This window comes from Bombina bombina, chromosome 6 (assembly GCF_027579735.1).
Source record: "Bombina bombina isolate aBomBom1 chromosome 6, aBomBom1.pri, whole genome shotgun sequence".
NCBI classification, from domain to species: Eukaryota; Metazoa; Chordata; class Amphibia; order Anura; family Bombinatoridae; genus Bombina; species Bombina bombina.
In genome coordinates, this window is record NC_069504.1 from 911,822,416 (window position 1) to 911,840,606 (window position 18,191).

At 41.5% G+C, this 18,191-nt stretch overlaps 1 protein-coding gene across 1 annotated transcript in view; it reads right to left on the reverse strand.

Moving 5' to 3' along the window:
• SLC23A1 (solute carrier family 23 member 1) overlaps positions 1 to 18,191 on the reverse strand; it is a 604,245-nt gene that overhangs the window by 325,755 nt on the left and 260,299 nt on the right. The window contains exon 5 of the mRNA XM_053718546.1: positions 17,770 to 17,858. Coding sequence (XP_053574521.1) covers positions 17,770 to 17,858 — 89 coding nt within the window. The remainder of the gene's footprint in view (positions 1 to 17,769; positions 17,859 to 18,191) is intronic.

Here is an 18,191-nt window from a genome sequence, read left to right on the forward strand (position 1 = left end):
TCCTCAGATAGCTTGCTGGGCACGGACTAAGCTAGACAGAATCGGCGGGGGGCCACTCTTAGCCCTAGGTGCCCAGCCGGTCTCGCTACAATATATTCATAAGGGCCTAAAGACAAAGAGACTCAGCATCAAAGAGATACCATCACTAGCGAACACTAACACAGGACAGTAACCTAACTAACTACAAGTTGGGAGCCTGACTTAGAAATATAATACATTTAATACCCCTATCGGTAGAGGACCTGTGTATCAGTGATTATACATCTAGCAGCTAGAAGGGGCACAGCACAGCTTCTTTTTTCTTGTTTGCCACAGCAATAGACTCACTCAGCATTAAAGCCAGGCAGACCAGCCTGAACAACAAACAGAGGGGAGGGTTGGAGAAGGGAGGAGGAAAGATAAAAGAAAGGTAACCTGAACTCTCTTGCTAATCAGCCATTAACACTTTTTCCCCTACCTGGGCCCTGCAACCTTAGAAAAACAGATATCTATTAACTAAGCACCCCCTGATGGTTTGCATATAGCAATCTCCTATACATTTATACTGGGTGCCCTGAGGTATGCCTTGTAAAAAGCAGAACAAATCAGATAAAAATACACCAGTGCGCACTCTCAACAAGTACCTCAAGCAGGTGGAACACCCTGCTCCCTTACCATCAGGAACAATGGAGGCAGACCCGACAGAACATACTGAAATTTCCTATGCACCTGAGCCCCAAGCCAGGAATCTAATTACAAAAGAAGATCTTCGACTCCTGTCTTCCAAAGAGGACATTAAAAATGCTGTGCAAGAAATGCGAAACCTCTTTAACGACTTAAGGAAAGATATACACGCCCTAGATACCAGGGTTACAAAGGTAGAAGCTTCACAAACAGCACACTCAGCAACTCTACAATCGCTACATACAGAAGTACAGGACCACACAGAGCTAATCCAACAGATGTCAGATAAGATAGAAGACCTCGATAATAGAGGCCGCAGGAACAACCTGCGTATCAGAGGGGTCTCTGAAACCGTCCATCCCCCGGCTCTGGAAGGATATCTACAAAGCTTGTTCAGGACATTAAGGGACTCACCATCCTCCCCAGAAATGGCGCTTGAACGTGCACATAGAGCACTCAGGGCTAAACCTCCACCCAAGGCCCCCCCCTAGAGACATTATTGTCCGGTTCTTGAGATTCAAGGACAAGGAAGAGATCCTTAAATGTGCACGCTCCAAACAACCCATTTTGCATGCGGGTGAAGAATTGCAGATATTTTCTGATCTGTCTCCCACTACCCTCCAAAAGAGGAGGGAATTAGGTCATATCACAGCCAAACTGAGAGCACACAAGATCCAATACCGGTGGGGCTTCCCGGTCTCACTCGTGGCTACCCACCAAAACAAGTCAGCAATATACAGACCTGGAGCAGACACTCAAGCCTTCTATGCAGACCTCTCAATCGGAGAGGACTGATATCAAGAAGAGGCCTTCTTCAGATGACACTCTCCCTGTTAGCACGAGCAGGGTTTTAACTGAGGAGGCTGCGGCTTAGAGAAGACACTAACTTTTGCCTTTGAACTCCCTGCATACGTATCCTTTTATTATCCTGGCAGTGGGTGTGAGAGAAGTCATGCTGTGAAACGCATCCTTCTCACGAGCACCACATGTGAATACTGGACTTGAGGCCTGCCCCTTTTGAGAGCCTTCTTGTCACAGGGCACTGGACAGAGGGGCACAGCGTATACCCTCAAGAACTGTAAAGTAAAAGTAATGAGCAAGATATATCTTCTAACCTTAATAGCAAGTTAACTACATGTTTAGTTTATAGTTGGAATACTGTTTTGTAATCTTTCTTTTTAGAGTTTGACACTATTTTTACACAGCAAGTTATACGGTTACAACCGCTAACTAGAGTCGCACACACAGCGTGCCTAATCTTTGCTTATCTTACAAACAGGGATGGTCACCAAAATTACATGAACGCTTCTGCCTCAAAATGTTCCTCCCACCCTACTGTTATCTCAATCCTCTAGCCCCATCTTGATATAAAGGAGTCCCCATATACTACACTTGTCCCCCTCTGTCCCTTCCTTATCCCTCCCCACCCTGACCCCCCCTCCCATACTAACTCTCTACCTCCTCTCTCCCCTCCTTCCCTCTCCCCATTTCAACCCCCCCCCCTTAAACTAATCTCCCTCACTCGGGCTCTTTTCCCTTATACCCTATTGTACAACATGACAAAAATAGTGGATGAGATCCAAGTAGTAATCCCAAGGGTAAGGGAACTGTTTGTTCATTATAAAACTGGAATGTTGTGTTATGTTTTTTCTACTCCTTACTGCACGTCGCTATATTCACCTAGCAGGTTAATTAACTGTACATGCTGTTTGGGGTGACATACTTTGTACACCTAATTTTCCTACATCATACAAACTAGGGACCGTTTTAGAGTTAATCATGTTTGTTTCAGTCTAACGCTGTCCCTTCTTCCCAATCCTTGTCTCAGATGGGATACCCCTAAGTGGGTGCTATAGAATCCTTCTATCTTGCATTAGCTTACATTCGTTCCAGCCATCTCCCTCTCCTTCCTGTCCCTCCCCCCCATACTAACCCTCAACCTCCCTCACACCTTCCTCTTCCCCACATCCCCCTACTATATTAACCTCCTCCATTTTGGTTCTAATAGTTTCACTAGTAAACAATGCACTGTGCTATTATTCATAACTATCTTGGGTCTGGGGCACGACTGCCCACAGAATCCCAAGAATTTTTTGCATAATTCTACTTAGTATCTAACTGAGGGTTACTACCCCAATTGAATTTTGTTTGTTGTTACATTTCAATTGTTTCATACTTGAAAATGTTGATATCTTGATTCACATTTTGTATATTGTCTGTATTGATCCGTACACCTAGTTCTCTCCCCGGCCATATCTCTCCTCTAAACCCTCCAGCGCCTCTTACGCTACTTCCTCTTTCTCTTCTCCCTTTTCTCTTTCTCTGCCCCTCTCTACCTCACCCCCCCCCCTTTTTTTTTTTTTTTTTTTTCTTCCAGAATGAGTCAGCGGCATAGCAGATTTGGCTCCCATGGCCTTACCATGACAACAATCAATGCCAGAGGACTTAACAATCCCGGTAAGAGATCCATTGCATTTAGAGCCCTTAAAAACTCATACAGCCACGTGCTTTTCTTCCAAGAAACGCACTTTCGCAAGGGAAGGGAGCCGAAATGGTTTAATGCGCAATACCCCACCGCTATTTTTGCATCAGGCCCCACAAAGAAGGGCGGAGTGGGTGTATTGATACACCATACTCTGCCCCTAAAAATTGAGCATGTTGAGAGGGATCCAGAAGGTATATACCTAATAATAACGGGTTTACTATATGAACACCCAATTACCCTAGCCACCCTCTATAGCCCAAACACAGACCAACATCTATTTATAACCAAACTCTCAAAGCTTCTACTAGATCTCGCGAGGGGCCCGGTGTTTCTATCTGGAGACTTTAACTTGACGATGGACGCTCACTTAGACACATCCAATGGTGCAGCTAGTACCTCTCCTAAAATAATTAAATCAGTTAAATCCACGATCTCGAGCCTCCGACTCCATGATGTATGGAGAACAGTACACACATCCAGCAAGGACTTTACATATTACTCTGCACCTCATAACAAATACTCCCGTATTGACTACTTCTTTACTGACCCCTCAGGGCTTGATATGGTCACCTCATGCTCAATTGGCCCCATTACATGGTCGGACCACGCCCCAGTGACCTGCTCTATCTTATGGCCAGACCTCCCACCAACATCGTACATTTGGAGACTAGACGAGACCTTACTGAATGACCCTATAATCAGATCTGACATACAGAAATCCCTAGACGATTACTTATCACACAACGACCCCTCACAGACCTCACTCATACATTTTTGGGAGGCGCATAAATGTGTCATCCGAGGAGAACTCCTCAAGCATAGAGCACGTCTTAACAAACAACATAGACTAAAGCACACCCAATTCCTACAAACTATAACACAACTTGAAGAAATACATAAGAAAAATCCACTAGATACTGATACTAAGGGAGCACTCGAAGTAGCGAGACAGGAACTTAATGCACTTCTGCTGGGGGCCTACCAACGAAAGATGTTAGCTGTTAAACAGCAATACTTTGAGGGAGGCAATAAACCAGGCAGGCTTCTGGCCAGAGCTGTTCGCAGAAAACAACTCAAAGCTCATGTGCACGTAATTGTAACAAGCCAGACATACAAAGTCTCGTTATTACTATTATAAGTAGATTTACTAAGTTACTTTTAGACATAGTAGAAATAGGCCTCAGTAATGTAACAGTTCATATCATAAATTGTTTAAATTTAGGTGTGTAATCCCAAGCATAAATATATACAAGTAGGTTCTGACACCTGTATAAAGTACTTAGGATGTTAATATAGTTATTTACTAGCTCAGTGTCAATATCTGGATGACACTAAAGCTAGCAAGACAACATGGTGGATAGAATGGATGAATGGTAAGTGATCACACAGATATGATGAGCAAGGTAGATACTGATAAGTAAGGTGAGCGATACTACTGAAATAACATGAGACAAATAAAAAGTCAAAGATCGTTACCAATTGTAGTAGTTGTACCAGAGTTGCCTGTGGCTGAGAGCGATGTTACAGTTACAGAGCAGAGCGGTGTAAAGTAGCAGAGAGCAGCCGGAGAGATGTTTGCAGCGTGGGGTTGCGGATGAATCTGATGCGGCCGTCGGTGACGTCACCCGCCAAACAGCTGAGCGTGTAGAATCTGGAGTGGAAACAACCCGTGCTGGGAGAGGTGACAGAAGGATCCGGTACAGCGGTACTTGCTGAAAGTAAGGAGTTCTGATGCAGAAGGTCAGAGAAAGTCTCAGCAAGAGACTTAAAGCTTAAGTTGGGACAAAAGTAACCGTAGTTATCGGAGAGGCTAGTATCTCTGTAGTTAGGACATTCAATACCAAGCAATGTTACTAAACAGAGGTGTGCCTAATAAAGGTGTTGCAGAATGAGACTGAGGCTGAAAGGATTAACCCATCATTACCCATAAGGATGTGACAGAGGGGTCCCCCAAAATGAACCACTCTGGGGTTCAAGGATGTGGCCTGTCCGGGTTACGCCGATGGAAGATAGAAATGAGTCTTGGGGCGGACAGGTTAACGGAAGGCTCCCAGGAATCATCTTCAGATGAATACCCTTTCCAACGTATTAAGTACTGCAAGCGGCCAGAGACTCTTCTTGAGTCTAATATCTTCTCCACCTCAAATTCACAATCTGGAATAATAGGGACCTGAGTAGTAGAACTTGTAGACGGATTTCTTAATTCTTTGTACGGCTTTAGCAGGTTAACGTGAAAGGTGGGGTGTATCCTATAGTCATCGGGAAGTTGCAAAGTGACTGCATTGGAGTTTATTATCCTTTTTATTGGGAAGGGTCCAATAAAGAACCTATTCAATTTCCTTGTGGGTGTACTGAGACGAAGGTTCCTCGTTGATAGCCACACCAGATCTCCAATCATATATTCAGGTGCTGGTCTTCTCCTAAGATTATAGTAAACTTTCTGTCTATCCTGAGCAGTTTTGATATTGTCGGCAAGAATAGAAAAGGTTTCAGCGATACTGTTAGTGGTGTCATTAACTACTGGGCACTGACTGTCATATTGAGGGTTGATATGGAACAGTGGATGAAATCCATAGTTGGCGAAGAACGGAGTGGTCTTGATAGTGGAATGATGAGCGTTGTTATGGGCAAACTCTGCCAAAGGAAGTAGTGATGACCAGTTATCTTGATTTTGCGTGGCAAAACATCTAAGATATTCCTCCAACCACTGATTCGTTCGCTCCGTTTGACCGTTAGTCTGGGGATGGTATGCGGTACTTAAACGTTGTTCAATGGAAAGAGCCTTACAGAGTTCTCTCCACATTCTAGAAGTAAATTGCGTTCCTCTGTCTGTGGTGATTGACAGAGGCAGCCCATGTAGTTTTATGACATTATCAATAAGTAGGGATGCGGATTCCATAGAGGTAGGCAGTTTGTGAAACGGAATGAAGTGTGCCATCTTCGTGAACAAATCAACAACCACCATGATGGTGGTGTTATTGCTGGATTTTGGTAGCTCGACTATAAAGTCAGCAGCTATATGAGTCCAAGGTTTTTCAGGTATGGGTAAGGAGAGTAGATATCCAACCGGCTTGTGTTTTTCAATCTTGCAGGTAGTGCAGATGTCACAAGACTGAATGTATTTCTGTATATCTGTGGACATATGTGGCCACCAGTAAGATCTCTTAGTAAGTTCTAAGGTCCTTTGTACCCCTGGGTGTCCTGTTAAGGTTGAATCATGCATGGCTTTAAGTATAGAGTTTCTTAGAGAAGGAGGTACATATACTTTATTGTCTTTATGGTATAACCCGTCACTACCTCTTTTTAGCAAGTGTTGAGGCAGTGTAATATCAGTTTGCTGATGTTCTTGGAAGGAAAATCCTTCATTAAATAGTAATCCAAGTGATTCTTGAAAGCAGTGATCTGGAATGATAGTTCCATATGGTGGTTGTACAGTAGGTAATTCTGGTAGTCTTGAAAGAATGTCAGCTTTTTTATTTTTTGATGCGGGTCTATAAGTTATGTTATATGTGAACCTTGAAAAGAAGAGACACCATCTGACTTGTCTAGAAGTCAATGTCCTATGGGTTTTGAGGTATTGGAGGTTTCTATGATCTGTATAAATTTGGATAGGTTTGTCAGTACCCTCTAGGAGATGCCTCCAATGCTCTAGAGCAGCTTTCATGGCAAGTAGCTCCTTCTCTCCAATATGATAATTTAATTCTGAAGCTGTTAGAACTCTAGAATAGAATGCAATAGGGTGTATGGGTTCTTGAGGTGAGGGGCGTTGGGATAGGATGGCGCCAATAGCGTAGTGGGAGGCGTCAACCTCTAAAATATATTGGAGGTTTGATTTGGGAAAAGAAAGTATGGGTGCTGTAGTGAAACATGTTTTCAAATACTGGAAAACTTTGTTTGTGTTTTGTGACCATATGAATGGGGTTTGGTTCTTTGTTAGTTCTGTTAGGGGTTTAGTTATGCTAGCAAAATTCCTTATAAATTTTCGGTAGAAATTAGAAAAACCTAAAAACTTCTGAACGTCTTTCTTCGTTTTTGGGATTGGCCAGTTAAGTATAGTTGAAACCTTGTCGGTTTCCATGGAGATACCCTGTGGTGTAATGTGGTATCCCAGAAATGTAATCTCCTGAGAATGGAAGATACACTTCTCTAGTTTCACGTACAAGTGATGTGCCTGTAGCCTAGATAGTACAGTTCTGACTAACTTAATGTGTTCATCGATGTTAGATGAATAAATTAATATGTCGTCTAGGTAAATCACCATTGACATATCAAGTAGATCTCTGAAAATATCATTTATGAACCTTTGAAAGGTAGCAGGGGCATTACAGAGCCCGAAAGGCATTACGGTGTATTCGTATAATCCATAACGGGTTCTGAACGCCGTAAGCCATTCATCACCTGGTCTAATTCTTATCAGATTATATGCACCCCTTAAGTCAAGCTTTGTAAATATAGATGCTCCCCTAAGATGTTCTATTAACTCCGGAATCAAAGGAAGGGGGTAACGGTTTTTAACAGTTCTTTTATTTAATTCCCTATAGTCTACAATGGGACGCAGGGAATGATCTTTGTTTTTAACAAAAAAGATACCTGCTCCTGCTGGAGAGGTGGAAGGTCTTATAAACCCTTTCCGTAAGTTTTCGTTTATATATGTTTTTAAATGAGATAACTCATTTTCAGATAATGGAAAAATGTGGCCATAGGGAATGTCTGATCCCGGGATTAAATCTATTGGGCAATCATATGGCCTATGTGGAGGGAGAGTTTCGGCCTCTCTTTTACAGAAAACTTGCTCAAATTCTTTGTATTGTTGTGGTATTTGAACCTCTGTGACTGACAGTATTTGTGTATTTGGTGTACATGTAGATTGACAATATGGGGAGTTAAAATGCACAGTGTTGGAATCCCATATTATCGTGGGTTGGTGTAACCTAAGCCATTTTAACCCAAGTATTAAAGAATAGATGGGTGAAGTAAGTACATCAAAAGTTATGTACTCGCGGTGGTTATTATGTGTTGTTACCAGTATGGGAACTGTCTGGTGTGTTATAGGCCCTGACTCAAGTTGTTTACCGTCAATAAGGCGCACCAGAACAGGTTTTTGCTTCTTAACAAGAGGTATTTTATTAAACTTGACGAGTGCATAATCAATATAACTGGAATATGCGCCAGAGTCAATGACAGCTTCAGAGCTGAGGCGGCGGTGGTCCCACTGCAAAGAGATTGGAATTGTACAGTTTGTTACCTGGGAGTTGGTAATTTTCAAAGTTAACAATGTATCAGAGTTCTTACCCTTTTTAGTTCTTTTAAGTACTGGGCAAGTGGAAACATCATGTTCCTTTGAAGCACAGTATAGGCATAGATGGTTAAGTCTTCTTCTGTTTTTCTCCTCTAAAGTGAGAGGTCCCTTGATGGCACCGATATCCATTGGCTCCTCTATACCCTTTAGTTGCAAAGAACTTCGGGGATCATGGTATTTAATATTGGTGTCATGAGAAACTTTTTCCTGTTTTCTCTCTCTAATTCTGTGATCAATCTTTATGCTTAGTTGCATTAAACCTTCCAAATTATCTGGTAAGTCTAATCTTGCAAATTCATCTTTAATTTGTTCTGAGAGTCCTAGTCTGAACTGACTTTTTAGGGAAACTTGATTCCAGCCTGAATCTAATTGCCAGATTTTAAACTCAGAAATGTAATCTTCCACAGCTCTTTTATTTTGCTTCAGATTCCTGAGTTTGTGCTCTGCAGTGCTTTGTCTATGGGGGTCCTCATATAAGGAAGATAAGGAACTGAGGAAGTCATCAAATGAATTTAGCATAGGACTATTTTGTTCGTAAAGTGAATCTGCCCAAACCCTGGGTTCACCCCTTAAATAGGAAATCATTGTTAAAACCTTGATTTTGTCAGTTGCAAAGGTTTTTGGTTTTAAGGTAAAGAATAAAGTGCAAGCATTAATGAACTGTCTAAATTGCTTCCTGTCACCACTAAACTTATCAGGTGGACTAACAGGGGGCTCTGGTGGAGTGTCAGTGTGATGAGGTGCTGGGGTAAGCCCTTCTTTAATTATATTTTTCAAGGTTTGGTTTTCTATTTGTAAATCTCTTAGGCCTAAATTTAATTGATCCACCTTTTGGCCTAGAGTGACCACATAATTAGAGAGCTCTGCAGGATTCATTACACCTATATATCTTTTTTGGGCTTGGTATTCCTGTAACAAGCCAGACATACAAAGTCTCGTTATTACTATTATAAGTAGATTTACTAAGTTACTTTTAGACATAGTAGAAATAGGCCTCAGTAATGTAACAGTTCATATCATAAATTGTTTAAATTTAGGTGTGTAATCCCAAGCATAAATATATACAAGTAGGTTCTGACACCTGTATAAAGTACTTAGGATGTTAATATAGTTATTTACTAGCTCAGTGTCAATATCTGGATGACACTAAAGCTAGCAAGACAACATGGTGGATAGAATGGATGAATGGTAAGTGATCACACAGATATGATGAGCAAGGTAGATACTGATAAGTAAGGTGAGCGATACTACTGAAATAACATGAGACAAATAAAAAGTCAAAGATCGTTACCAATTGTAGTAGTTGTACCAGAGTTGCCTGTGGCTGAGAGCGATGTTACAGTTACAGAGCAGAGCGGTGTAAAGTAGCAGAGAGCAGCCGGAGAGTTGTTTGCAGCGTGGGGTTGCGGATGAATCTGATGCGGCCGTCGGTGACGTCACCCGCCAAACAGCTGAGCGTGTAGAATCTGGAGTGGAAACAACCCGTGCTGGGAGAGGTGACAGAAGGATCCGGTACAGCGGTACTTGCTGAAAGTAAGGAGTTCTGATGCGGAAGGTCAGAGAAAGTCTCAGCAAGAGACTTAAAGCTTAAGTTGGGACAAAAGTAACCGTAGTTATCGGAGAGGCTAGTATCTCTGTAGTTAGGACATTCAATACCAAGCAATGTTACTAAACAGAGGTGTGCCTAATAAAGGTGTTGCAGAATGAGACTGAGGCTGAAAGGATTAACCCATCATTACCCATAAGGATGTGACAGTAATACACAACTCAGACGGTACGACCCTGAAAGGGAATAAACAAATTGCAAACTCCTTCCACTCTTACTATAAAGCGCTGTATAATATAACACAGGCAGCACCCTCTCATGGCCACCTGGTAGATGTATCTCCTAAAATAACCAAGATAGACCAATACTTGGATAAGCTTTCCCTCCCGCGCCTAGATCACTCACAGAGAGACAGCCTAGACGCTCCCATCTGCGTAGAAGAGATCATAGGAGCCCGGATGGATTCTCGCTTAAATACTACAAGACCTTCTCTGAGACTCTGAGCCCATTGCCGCTTATTCTTTTTAACAACCTGGTTGAAAACCCATCCTTGGCCGGTTCGATGCTTGAGGCCCACATCACGGTCATTCCGAAACCGGGCAGGCCCCCCACCTCCCCAGCCAATTTTAGACCTATATTGCTTCTCAATCTGGACGTTAAGATCCTCGCTAAAATCCTTGCCAACCGTCTAAATAAATTCCTCCCAAGCCTCATCTCAACAGACCAGGTAGGCTTCATGCCTGGTAGAGAAGCACGTGATAACACTAATAAGGTTATCCAGTTAATAAACCACGGGCAAGTGGAGGGGACACCTCTGATTCTCTTCGCAACTGACGCAGAGAAGGCCTTCGACCGGGTCGATTGGCTCTTCCTGCGTCAGACCATGAAAGCGATGAACTTTGGAACTCCGTTCCTCAATATGACCTTTGCCCTATACTCAGCCCCTAACGCTAGGGTCAGGGTGAACGGCACTTTATCGGAGGCCTTCTCAATAACAAACGGGACGCGACAGGGGTGTCCCCTCTCCCCTTTACTCTTTGCCCTTTCAATTGAAGCCTTGGCTCAAAAGATTAGAAATAACCCTAAAATTGAGGGGATAAAAGTTGGCGATTCTGAATACAAACAAGCGCTATACGCGGACGATGTCTTATACACCCTCACAAATGCCAGGGAATCAATCCCTGCCTTGCTGAGGGATATTGGGGAATACGGGGAACTCTCAAACTTCCACCTTAACATAACCAAATCGGAGCTTCTTAACATAAATACACCCCCTGAACATATTCACCCCCTTGTGGCAGAATACGGGATCCCTATAGCGGCCTCCAAGTACTTGGGCATCTACCTTTCGGCAAATCTGTCAGATCTTTTTAAAAATAACTATATATCGATCCGGAAGGATATTACTGACGACTTGTCTTCTTGGAGGAACAAGTCCCTTTCCTGTTTTCCTGGGAAAAATAGGCTTAATCAAGATGAACGTACTTCCACGCCTACTATATATTATACAAACTATCCCTATTCATCTTCCCCCCGACTTTCTACCTCAATTACAGAGAACTATGGAGCAGTTCATTTGGACGGGGTTAAACCGAGAATACCTAGGAGAACTTTGTATCTCCCTCGACACAAGGGGGGACTGGGTTTCCCTGATCTAAACTTGTATAGGAAGGCCATTATCTTACAAAGGCTGGTTGAGTGGTCACACAATTCTCCACAGAAGCAATGGGTTAGATTGGATGGCCAGATCCTCTCCACAAATAATGTGGGGACCCTTGCATGGATACCGGCATCTAGGCGCCCCAAAACCTTGTTGCAATACCATCTGACGATGGAAACCTTACATGAATGGGACAGGATACTTGCTACCAGTACACATATGTCCTCCCCTTTCTCCCCAATGATACCTATCATAGATAATCCTGAGTTACCATATTACGACTTAAGTAAGAGCCTAAGATCTCAATACAGTCTGAGAGAGGGAATTCTGCACTTTGCGTTAGAGGGGGGAAAGCTACGAACTCAACAAGATATGCGTGAACGGTACGGGACTATCTTTCAGTCTTGGTTGAGGTGTCACCAATTAAATCATTTTCTAACACACCATAAACATAAAACTGACTTCATCAGAGATCTGACTCCCTTCGAGACACTATGTGTAGGGATGGTCCAACCCAGGAGCTTGATTTCTAAAATTTATAAACTACTTCTTATGCCACCAGATCTACAATTGCCATCGTACACTAGGACTTGGACTAGGGAATTAAACAGTACCATAGAAGAGGGGGACTGGCTTAAATCATTCAAGCTGACACAGCGCTCCTCTGTTTCTGCCAAGATACAGGAAATACAACTTAAGCTCCTGACCAGATGGTACTATACCCCAGCACGACTACACCTACTCTTCCCGGCAGCTAGCTCCGCTTGCTGGAGGGGCTGTGTAGGCCCTGGCACCCTTCTGCACATTTGGTGGGAATGCCCTAGCCTAACAAGCTTCTGGACAGGGGTGTTCTGGGAAATGACACTTACACTAAACACTGATATACCAAACACTCCCGAGATGCTGCTTTTTCTGCACCTCCCAGACACCAAAACCGGGCATACCCGGGCCCTTCTCTTGATCATGCTCACAGGAGCCAAGAGGCTTATACTGAAACTTTGGAAATCTAGTGTAGTCCCCTCTCTATCTGATTGGCGCGCCTCAGTCAATGACCTCTTATTAATGGAAAAACTGCATTACCTAAAAAGTGACCAGATGGCCATGTACGAGCTAATGCTGGCCACTTGGAGCCCCTCACCCCCTGGTAACACATGAACACTGCCTGCAAGGGCCACTCTCAGAACCTTTAGAAATATAGCTAAGTGTTTTTTTTTGTTTTTTTTCTCTCCCCTCTCTACCCTTCACAATGTCTGTCTCTTTCCCTCTTTACCTCCATCCTCCCTCTTCTCACTCGGTGTACTTGTGATGTTTCAGATAGTAACACATACTTTTTTACATACTAGTATCCCTTCCCTCTCCTTCAAGAAGAGGGAACTTGATGATGTTTGTTCCTATAGCGCTAAAAATTATTAAAATGTCAAGCTTTGTTGTTTTTTTTTTCTCTTTTTATCACATAAGAAACAGAATATTCATGGACTTTCCTGTTGCTGAACCACGGACATGGGGACTTATCAGCCTAGGCTCATTATTTATAATACAAAACGCATTCTCACCCTAAGTGGACCTTGATCCTAGATGTTTACAAATTTCATGTCAATATAACTCCCTGGTTTTTGTACTTAATCTGTTTCTGTAACATTGTTATTTGAGATTAATAAAGCTTTTAAAAAAAAAAAAAAAAACCCTAGCCTACACTAAACTGCCAATAGCCCTTCAAAGGGCCTTTTGCGGGGCATTGCCCCCAAAAAATCAGCTCTTTTACCTGTGACAAACATACAAACACCCCCCAACACCCCCCAATACAAACACTCACCACCCACAACCAAACCCCCCAAATAAAAAATTAACTTAATAAACCTAAGCTAACCATTGCCCTGAAAAGGGCATTTGGATGGGCATTGCCCTTAAAAGGGCATTTAGCTCTTTTACATTGCCCAAAACCTAAACTGAAAATAAAACCCACCCAAAAAAACCTTAAAAAAACACTAACCCCGGAAGATCCACTTACAGTTTTCAAAGTCCGAACATCCATCCTCATCCCGCCGGCAAAGTCCTCATCAAAGCGAGCAGAAATCCTCATCGAAGCGGCCAGAAGTCTTCATCCAGACGGCATCTTTTATCTTCATCCATCCGGCGCGGAGCGGGTACATCTTCAAGACATCTGGCGCGGAGCATCCTCTTCTTCCGATGGTCGCTGAAGAATGAAGTTTCCCTTTAAGTGATGTCATCCAAGATGGTGTCACTTACATTCCAATTGGCTGATAGAATTCTATCAGCCAATAGGAATTAAAGGTGAAAAAATCATATTGGCTGTTGAAATCAGCCAATAGGATTGAGCTTGCATTCTGTTGGCTATTCCAATCAGCCAATAAAATACAAGCTCAATCCTATTGGCTGATTGGATCAGCCAATAGGATGAAAGCGCAATCCTATTGGCTTATTGCAACAGCCAATAGGATTTTTTCACCTTTAATTCCTATTGGCTGATAGAATTCTCTCAGCCAATCGGAATGTAAAGGACGCCATCTTGGATGACATCACTTAAAGGGAAAGTTAATTCTTGTCTTGAAGATGGACCCGCTCCGCGTCTATTGGATGAAGATAGAAGATGCCGTTTGGATGAGGACTTCTGGCCGCTTCGATGAGGACTTTTGCCTGCTTCGATGAGGACTTCGCTGGCTGGATGAGGATGGATGTCCAGACTTTGAAAACTGTAAGTGGATCATCGGGGGATAGTGTTTTTAAGGGTTTTTTGGGTGAGTTTTATTTTTAGCTTAGGGTTTGGGCACTTCGTAAAAGAGCTGATTGCCCTTTTCAGGGCATGGCAAAAGAGCTAAATGCCATTTTAAGGGCAATGCCCATCCAAATGACCTTTTCAGGGCAATGGTTAGCTTAGGTTTATTTAGATAGTTTTTTATTTGGGGGGTTTGGTTAGGTGGGTGGTGGGTTTTACTGTTGGGGGTGTTTGTATTTTTTTTTACAGGTAAAAGAGCTGATTTCTTTGGGGCAATGCCCCGCAAAAGGCCCTTTTATGGGCCATTGGCAGTTCAGTGTAAGCTAGGGTTTTTTTTGTTTTTTTTTTTGGTGGGCTTTTTTATTTTAATAGAGCTATTAGTTTAGGAGTAATTCTTTCTTATTTTTGATCATTTCATTTTTTTTATTTTGTGTAATTTAGTGTTTTGGTTTTTTTTTTGTAATTTAGATAATTGCATTTTATTAATTTAATTTATTTTATTTTATTGCAATGTTAGGTTTTAGCTTAAGGCAGGTTAGGTTTTATTTTACAGGTAAGTTTGTATTTATTTTAACTAGGTAGTTAGTAAATAACTATCCTACTCCTGCTTATAAAGAATATCAAGGATAAGGGCTTCAGGCATGGCATAATAGATTTAGAAACAAGGAAATTCCTTATAAAAGATGAGTACACTATTCCAGTGTTTTATACCCTGCCTAAAGTCCATAAAAACCTTTAAAAACCATCAGGTCACCCAATGGTGGCAGGGACTGACTCTGTTTTCACTAATATTTCAGTGTACCTAGAGAGAGTTCCTAGTATTTGAAAAAGAATTGTTCCATCTATATAGTACCACCTGGTGGTGCTATATAGATGACATCTTTGGCATATGGTGGGGTGACATTGGATCCCTACAAGAATTATTATATACTCTCAATCTTAACTCTAGATACATTAAGTTTACACTTACATGGAGTGAGGAAAGTGTTAATTTTTTGTACACAAAGGTGTATAAACACAATGGATAATTATTACATATCTTTTTCGCAAAGAAATAGACCGCAGCACTTTGTTGCATTATACCAGTGCCCATCATCCTTCATTAAAAATATCTTTACCTAAGAGTCAATTGTTGCGAGTTAAAAGAATTGTGAAAGATGATACATTAGTAGAGACTAGACTGACTGACGAAGGCATCCACATTCGAGAAAGGGGTTACCCTGCAGAATTGATTAAAGTAAACATAGAAGAAGTGAATAGAATTCCATGCCAAAAAGCACTTGGGCTTACTAAAAGAAAGGACAGGGATGAAAGAATGGTATTTGTCTCAGAATTCAACACAAATAGCTCTAAGATACAAATAATAATCAGATGCCACTGGCACATTGTTAAGGATTGTCATCCTGGAGTAATAATCTTTAGGGATCCCCCTATGACGGACTTTACACGTCCATCTAACTTAAGGGATATGTTAGTTAGGGCTGATGTGGGTAGTCCAAAGAGAGACACTTCTGGTTATCTAGGTACACTAAAGAAGGGCTGTTTCCCATGTTTGGTTTGCTCTAGTTGTAACAGTATAATCAAAAGGAGACATTTTTTTTCATCCAATAACAGGTAAAAGGTTTAAAATGAATGGGTATTTCACCTGCAATGCTACATTTGTTGTATACCTAATTAACCCCTTAATGACCACAATGTACCCTGTATGTCACTGGTCGTTAAGGGTTTTTTCAGGACATACTAGCACAAGTCTATCAAGAACATGCTATTAATGCACTCCCTCCAGCAGGCTTTGTGGAATAGAGCAGTCTCAACGCTGGTAGCAAGACCGCGCTATAAAACAATCAAGTACCAAAAAAAGGCCAGCGACATACAGGGTACGTCGCTGGTCCTTAAGGGGTTAAATGCCTGTGTGCCAAAATTTATATCGGTGAAACGACACAAAGGATAAGAGATAGGATGGTGCAACACAAATCTAGCATTAGAAGGGGTGATAAAGAAGCCCCTGTGGCTGTCACTTTCTAGAGGCAGGTCACAGAATTTCCCAGTTAAGGCTTCAAATAATAGACTGGGTCCCCATACCCAGAAGAGGGGGTAATAGGGAGCTGTTATTAGAAAGAAAAGAAATGTTTTGGATTTATACTTTGGATGCTCTAAGCCCAAAAGGCATGAATAGAGACTTTGATCTAGGTTTATTTTTGTAATAGATCTAAGCATAGGATACTTTAAAACAATATTGCCTCAGTTGTAATTTTGTAATAGATAACCTGCCAAATGTCTAAATATATTTGTGTCTGTTTTTAATATAATAGTAAAATTACTCTCCTTCTAGCAGAGGGAGCTTTAATGACCTAAGAGTAAAGCAGAGAAGGAAGAGTTAAAGGGGAGGAGTTAGTCCACCTGGTTAAGGTATTTAAAGGTGTTATTTTGCACATGTATAATTGACATGACTAAGGGTATGTAACCAGAAACGTAGTCATTTGTATATCTACTCCTGCTTATGAAGTAATTAAAAGGAAGATTTTTGCATACTTCAGGTGGTGCTGCCTATTTTTTGGATTGTGTAGCTAATCACAAAGAAGAACATTCATGAGATGCAGACCAAATGAAAAGATGCTGAAGGAGTGATTGACGCCATCTGTCAAGCATGGTGGAGGCAACGTGATGGTCTGGGGGTGCTTTGGTAGAGGGGGAGATTTATACAGGGTAAAATGGACCTTGAAGAAGGAAGTCTATCATTCCATTTTGCAACACCATGCTATACACTGTGGACAGAGCTTCACTGGAGCCAATTTCCTCCTACAACAGGAAAATGACCCAAAGCACAGATACAAACTATGCAAGAACTATTTAGGGAAGATGCAGTCAGCTGGTATTCTGTCTTCAATGTAGTGAACAGCACAGTCACCAGATCTCAACCCTATTGAGCTGTTGTGGGAGCAGCTTGACTGTATGGTACGTAAGAAGTGCACATCAAACTTGTGGGAGGTGCTTCAGGAAGTATGGGGTGACATCTCTTCAGATTACCTCAACAAATTGACAACTAGAATGAAAAAGGTCTGCAAGGCTGTAATTTCTTCACAAGGAGGATTATTTCACAAACGCAAAGTTTGAAGGACACAATTATTATTTCAATTAAAATTCCTTATTTCTAACCTTGTCAACGACTACATTTCCTATGCAATCTAATTTCATGTATGTTTTCATGGAAAATAAGGAAATGACTAAGTGACCCCAAACTTTTGAACACCAGTGTATATGTAAACATACACAGACAAACACAGTTGCTATAATGTGCATACATGTAGATCTGGTACAGTTTATGAACTCAATGCAATAATAAAGTCGAAACATAAAACAAAAATATCACTAAAATGCTTACCGTACGGAGGGCATTTCCATTTTTCTAGTGTTAATATTGCTCTAGCAGGAACCAAAAATGCGAAAGCACTTGCTTGAAATAGAGGGAGCCTAGACCGTTACAAAACAAATTTGTTACATTAATGTTTCCAAAATATTTCCAACACAATCAAATGTTTTTTAATGATGTTCATTTGTTTTTTAAAAAAAAATAAAAAATATTACCTATTGTTACTTTTTTTGCAATAGCAATAAATCTTTATCTTTTAGATCAGTGAGGGCCAACTTCCTAACACATTGGAGACACAGGTCAATATTTTAAAAGCCAAACGTACTGCATTTTATTTTATGGATATTAAAAACACAAATAATATATTTCCTAAACATTTCTAGTGCCACAGGGTCAGATTTAAAGTGATGGTAAATTATCAGTTTAAACTTTAG